This window comes from Lolium rigidum, chromosome 5 (genome assembly GCF_022539505.1).
Source record: "Lolium rigidum isolate FL_2022 chromosome 5, APGP_CSIRO_Lrig_0.1, whole genome shotgun sequence".
NCBI classification, from domain to species: domain Eukaryota; kingdom Viridiplantae; phylum Streptophyta; class Magnoliopsida; order Poales; family Poaceae; genus Lolium; species Lolium rigidum.
In genome coordinates, this window is record NC_061512.1 from 239,146,072 (window position 1) to 239,153,144 (window position 7,073).

The 7,073-nt window shown below is 50.0% G+C and overlaps 1 protein-coding gene across 1 annotated transcript; it reads right to left on the reverse strand.

Moving 5' to 3' along the window:
- Positions 1-4,187: 4,187 nt before the first annotated feature.
- On the reverse strand, positions 4,188-4,695 carry LOC124657313. The gene is made up of 2 exons (XM_047195885.1): positions 4,690-4,695; positions 4,188-4,610 (listed from the first exon to the last, which is right to left on the reverse strand). The coding sequence occupies exons 1-2, from the start codon at positions 4,693-4,695 to the stop codon at positions 4,188-4,190; spliced, it is 429 nt and encodes a 142-aa protein (XP_047051841.1).
- Positions 4,696-7,073: the final 2,378 nt, after the last annotated feature.

Genomic DNA, 7,073 nt, shown 5'->3' on the forward strand with positions numbered 1-7,073 from the left:
AGGCATGATCATATGAGTTTCAAAATACTCATAGTTAGTTTTATTCAAATAGATTGAACTATAATTCGTAATATAAATGGATTTAGTTTTATGATATTCCATATATTTAATAAGTTATGATTTAAATGAGAATGTGTGGCTTTTATGCACTTTAAACCCTGTGGTTTACCTTATTTAGAAGTGAATTAAATTACACACAAAGGTGGTTGCTAACTTTTAAGTATTATTAAGTTAGGATTTGATTCTTAAAGAATGTGTTGTTGTAAGGAATGCCATGTTGAGATCTTTTATAAAATCTTGTAGTTGATACTTACTTAAGGTGTTGTTTGTTGTAAATCTACTTTTATTTGATGTAGCCCATAGATCAAATCATCTCTACCCAAAACATGGTTTTAGCAAAGATCACAGTGAAGTTTATAGCGCTTGACTTAATGATCTACTTCAATTCCAGCAAGTCAAGTGAAACTTCAGTTACTGTGGTAAGTTTTATTTGAAAGCGCGAAAATTCCCCGGATTTTCTATGCATGAATGCAATGCACACTTTGGTGTTCTCTCATTTTGTAGCCTCTAAACCTGGGGTATTACACATCACGCCCTACGGAACTGCGAGGGTGCAGGCGTTCCAGGGCGCATCTGGGAACTTACCAAGCTCACCGACGAGGCTGGGGGGGCGACACCCACGATCCTATCTTCCTTGACGAGGAGCATGGCCTCTGCTAGGCTCGGATGGATGCTAGAATGGAGACCTATGTGGGCGTCGGCTTTCATCTGCATCTGCCACGCCATTTGGGCAACGGCCTGCGCCTGTTGGGCGGCTGCCGCCGCTGCATTCCTCTCCTTCAGATTCTTTCGCCGGCCGCGACGTTTCGTCGCCTGGATGCCATTCTCCTTCTTCTACAACAGCTTCTTTGGTGCCTTCGACTTAGCTTCCCGGCCGCTAGTGGTGGCACGCTTTGAGTCGGCCGGAGATGCTGTGGTGGCTATGGGGGAGTCCGGGCGGTGGCTGCGAGGGTTCCCACAGAATCCATGGTGGCTGCGGTGACGAGGACGTCCATCGCAATGGGCGGGAGTGTTGGCGCCGGTCAACTTTGATTTTTTGAGTTGGGAATGGCCGCTGGCATGTTAGCGGCATCCCACTGACGTGCGGGTTCTACGTGAGATTCAGCGATCGGTCCGCGTGTCCACGAAGACGCAAACTCGACGCATATTTGAGTCAAGTTTGTGTCTCCGCAGATACCACGGTCACTATACGTCGGGCCGCGAGCCTGATCCTAGACGTATTTTTGACCGCACGAACACAAACGGTGCTTGAGGTCCCATTGCCTCGCGCACTTGAGGATGCCCTCACGGTGTTAGGGCATCTCCAGCGGCGCGACGCATTTCGGACGCCCAAAAGTGGTTGCGAGCGTCCTTTTGCATCGCCCCGCGGACATATTTTGTCCGCGAGTCCGTTTGCGTCTGGGTGTGCTCCCACCGGGGCGACCCATTTTTTTGAATTTCAACATAGTTAAAAACATTGAAAGTAGTACATAAAAATGCATAAAAACTATACAAACTAGATCTATAGGCCTAGACTACTTGCTTCCTGACGGACCGACACCGTCGTTGCGTCGCTCCATCGCCTGCTTCTCCGCCGCCTCCCGCGCGGCCGCTATGGCTCGGTGCGCCGCCGCGTCCTTTTGCAGGCACTGCTCTAGCCTCGCGTTGGCAGCGTCGTCCTTGAGCGTCTCGAAAGACTCGACGATGGCCCTCTGCTCCGCCGCCATCTCCTCTGGCGTAGGCGCATCAGGGTCATTGGAGGACCAATATATCTTCGAGTCGGAGTCCTCTGCTGCAGCGGCGGCCACCAGCCTGCGCTGTTCCAGCTCGGCGTCCAACGCCGCATGGCCCGCCAGCTCCTCCTCTGCTTCCTGCGCCGCGAGTGCCAGGGCCGCGGCGTCCCTGACCGGGTGGAGGAGGTCGGTGCTGTCTTCGGAGTCGAACTCCTCGGAGGAGCTCGAGGCCGGAGGAGGTGGAGTGGGAGGTGAAGGTGGAGGTGGAGGCGCGGCAGCCTGGCCGTGTCCGGCGCTGCTCATGGTGGACCTGCTGGAGGCTGAGAGGAAGCGGCGCTACGGCAGCGGTGGCTAGGGTTTAGTGGGGAGGAGATGAGATGCTCGCGCCCCTGTATATATAGGTCGGAGGCAGGGCGACGGCCGCGCCACGCGTGGCATCGCCATTACTACGTGCCCAGAGGTAGGCGACGGCCGCGCGTCACGCGAGGCATCGCCATTTACGCGGCCGCAGACTGCCAAAGCGACGCCTCGCTGCCAGTACTGGCGGAGAAGATGCATCGACGCTGCGTCATTGCCAGGCGGGCCCGACGAAACGTCCGCCAGACGCGAGCGGGCACTTTCTGTCCGCCGAGCGTCCGTCAGAAACGCATCCCAGACAAATATTTGGGCCAGGTTTGCGTCTCCGCGGACGGTCCGGTCACCATATGTCGCCCCACTAGAGGTGGTGGCAGATGGATTTCCGGTTACGGCGGAGGCAAACGGTTGCTAGGATGGGCGAGGTGAAAACAGAACGCACGCGCAGCATCCATCCAACTCCACGAATCAATGTCCGTGGCAGGTTCGTCGGGGCCCGAGCAGCAACTGATCCGCATACGTACTCCGGCACAGGAGTTGTACGTGCTGGCGTACTATTTGTCAATTATGATCTCTGATAAGCGACTAGGGCAGACATGCCGAGGAACTCCTCTACGTGCAAATCAAACTTGATCAAAAAGGTACAAAGATTGGACTAGTGCCAAGCGTGGCACAAGATGCGGCATGCTTGCAAATGTCTATCGAATCTCACCCAAACGTGGCACAAGTGCAAAGAAGGGAAAAATGAAGTGGCTTTTGTACACCCACTAATATGTACACGAGCTATCATAGCTGGACATACCGTTCTTAAGATCAAAATATTTGAGCTCTTCGCCCATCTATTCAAATGATGTACTCCTCCGTACCGGTTTATAGGGTTATTACATATTTCGAAAAAAAAACTTTATCTACTAATTTAGTTAACAAAATATAAAATATGTATCATAAAAATTATACTATTGGAAAGTTCTTTTCAATATGAATTCAATGGTATAATTTTTGTAGTGGCATATATCTCATGTTTTGTTAACTAAATTTATAGTCAAACTTATTTTTTGAAATGTGTAATTGTCCTGTAAACCGGTATGGAGGTAGTAAGTGAACATCGACCCGTATCTCCCCAATTCATTGGCAAGATTCACCCTAAAGAATAAAGTAGGAGAAAAAGTTCGAGCTTTCGCTAGAAATTGACTAATACCTACCCATTCATTGGATTTCTTCTGATCCTAGATACAACACAAGTTTTCCGGTGGCCCTTTTGTCGGTGGCATGTGGGATTTCCCGACTGCCGCCACCAAGGACGACGTGGTGGGTGGGTGGGGGGAGGGAGTGACGGCCAGGGCCAGTTAGGATTTCTCCCCCGGTCACCCCTGAAGGGAGGCGGCGCCAGGAGGCCCGGAGAGATTGACAACTCACACATTGATTGGATGTTTTCTTATCCTAGATCCAATAGAAGTTTCTTAGATAACTACGGATAAACACAATTGCACGCACCATCATGTGAACATACCAATAGCAGCAATATAGATCATCAGAGAGATTAAGGGCTCGTTTGATTCGCAGGATTTTGAGAGAACACACGAATATGAAAAACACAAGATTGGAATGATATGTCCTCTCCAATCCTATAGAATTAGGGAACTACAAGATTTTGGATCCACCAGTGTTTGATTGCACAGAAAAACCAATAAAATATATATAAAAGGATGAAGTAAATGGAAATTTTCCTCCAAAACATAGTGCAAATGAATTCTTTGTATGAATTTCAAAGGATTTCAGGCTGACGAATTCTGCTTAGTGTACGTGCAAGACCAAGATGTTGCATCTAGTAATATCTTACACAGATCATCATACAAACAGAGTAAAACCTCAAAATGTCAATAGCTAGTGTAACCTAGTACCAAAAACTGCTACTACTACTCATCATACAAGTATCCAACAACAGAAAGGGGAAAAAAATTAAGTAACGCAAATACGCAATCTACCACCACTGACGAACAAGGTCGCATTATCCTGTTTACACAGCCACACAGGACAGGTTCAGCACTTCACACTTGAGGTTCAGGCGACGCACCCCAGGCAGCCCATCCACATGCTCCTCCTGGGGCGGCGCCTGTGGGAGGCGAGCTCCGGCGGCGGCACCTGGTACAGGTCCTCGTCGACCGGCCGCACCAGCCTTGTCGTGCGCGCCAGGCCGCAGCCGGCAGCTTCCGACGCCGGCGCCGGCCTCCCGCTCCTTCTCCCCTTCTTCTCCAGCGACGCATCACTGTCGCCCTCCGGCACCCTCCTCCTAGGCTTCTTGGCGGGCGTGGGTTTGCGCGGGGGAGGCGAGTACCTGAACCACACGTCGCTGCAGGCCTCCGGCTCGGGGGTGGCGCCGTAGCAGTACGCCAGGGCGGGCGGCGCTACCGTCTCCGGCCCGTCGTAGTGGCAGTAGTAGTTCCACTCCCCGAACGCCGGCACCCGACGCCTCCTCGACGCCTTCTGCAAGACCAAACCGACAAGTAAGTAAAAGACCAAACCGACAAGGAAGGAAGGAAAGCCTGGATCACACTACGCCTACCTCCATTTGGTTCCACACCACGGAGCAGGGCGAGCACAGGGCAGACAGAATGAGGCCGAGAAGAAGGGAAGCTGGGGCCGATCAGTGGGGCTGGAGAAGCTAACTAAGCAGAAAGGAATGGGACCTCTCCAATGGCTGGCCGGGCGCCTGTATTTATATTTTATAACGACTAGCTAGTCAGAACGGCCGGTGCGTGGCGTTGAAGAAGAAGGCGGGGGCGGGGCTGCGTCGGGACCGGCGACGAGGGTGCATGGAAATGGAAGCTCCTTTTCAGAGCCGCAGCAGCAGTAGCGCAATGTAGCAGCAGCGTGTGAGCTGGCCATCGATCAATGGGCTGGGACGGTTGTCTGTCGTGGCGCGGTCGTGCCGGGTTCGCAGCTGACTTGCAGCCTCGTGTTATTTCGAAATCAGGACTTGCTGATGAGTAGTATAGTGTAGAAATTTTAAATATATATGTGTAGCCTGTCAACGCTGCCTGCGAAAGTACCGAATCCTAGGTGAAATATAGTTTTTTACATAAAATTATTTTATAGATCCTCGTCCACGAATTTACCCGCGTGAATCAACTGCAGCAATTGACACGTTGCATGTGCAGTACAGTTTAGATCAAAAAATAAATAATAACTAAATCTTCTACGGCGAACAACCCAGTGTGGTCATCCCACCCCGTGCCCCTTATCATGTGATATAGCCCTCTAATGCCCGGTGATCCATAGGCCTTCTACGGCGAGCACGACGAGGCATGCATGGACGTGATGGTCGATGGAGGCCGGTTCATCCCGGTAGACGACCTTGGGATTGAAACCTAGGGCCAAGGGTATGGCATCGATGGGGTGCCATTGTTCTCCCAATTTGGCCAACCAATGGACCAACACACTCCCGTGCTTGATGATGGCGAGGGTGAGGCTAGAGCGCTTCAAGGTATTGTTGGGCAATGCCTACCACATGGTCCCTTGTTGGCTTGTGGTGAATAACGCTCCAAAGTGTAAGCTAGGATACACGACCTACATGAACAACTTCAAAAACGACAAAGCCGGTGTGGCGGTGGTCCATTGATGACGAAGACCTGGGCCAAAATGCCCTTCCATTTTTTTCCACGGGGCCACAAGTCCACTAAGATACGTCGGCGCTCCTGTTGAGCGAGACCTTGAAGACGATGATGGCCGATACACTAGAGGCCATGACCAAGAGGTAAAAGAAGCGCCATCGTAAGAAGGAGGCGACCGCCACCACCTTCATCGACCTTACTAAGCAGGGCATCCCGGTCTAAAGGATGGAAGCCATGGACAAGTTGCTTGCGGAGGAGAACTGGATCATGTTCCGACTTAAGCATCATGGATCCGGACTAAAGGGCTTGGTTCAAGAAGAAGAGGGCCATCATCTGCGAACGTGACACGTGATCACCCACATCTATCCTACTTTGCTACATTTTAATTGAACTTGTGCCCATTTTGCAAAGTGGTTAGTTACTTATGTGCACTTTGTGACTGACTAAACTAGTCGTGTTATGAACTTCTATTTTAGTTCTTTGTATGGCCAATTTAGCTCATGCATTGACTATTTTCGACGAATTTGATTCAAAAACAAAAATTGACCTAACCAAATAAAATGTGTTGGGCGGGTGGGCTTACCCAACCAAAACAAACATATGAGGCAAAGAGACAATATTCATGTCCAGGATCTAACCCAAACGGACACGAATGAACACTTTTCGTGCCTGAACTGGATCGTGCAATTGGAGAGGCCCTAAGAGAGTCTCTATCAGCCTGTGAAAATGGGTGTCAAAAATAGAGACCTAGACAATGATATTATCCAGCGGCTTGTCTAAAGCACCTTCTAAATATCTATATTGTCTAAATAGCAGCCACAATGTCTATATTTAGACAGTCCAGCAACAATGTCCAAAGCCTAAGGTTAGCTCTTGAGTATTGCATGTATGTCAAAAAGTATACATGTTGTGCGTATAAACAAGCTGCTGAAAAACTAGGACTATCTAAATTGTCACACACCCTGGCGTCACGGTTATGGCGGCGAGATCTTGAAAATTAGGGTCACACACCCTGTGCTAACCCTGTGCGTTTCGTCCTCCATCTCAATTGCCGACCCCGTTTCAGCGTTAGTGACGGTGGCACGGACTTTGGGAAAAAAATAAATTTTACGACAGGGTGCGTATCGAAATATTATGTCAAGTGTAAACCCATTTAGGAAAAGAGACTCCACTGCAACAAATTGTTCATTTTGTCTGAACGGATCAAGGACAAAAAGATATTAAGGGGCAAACGCACATCGACACAAACTGAAAAATTCAGTTTGGACAGGTCGAGGAAGGGGATTGTCGTCAGAACTCGATGAAGGTTGCGGAGACATTCAAGCGTGGCCATTCC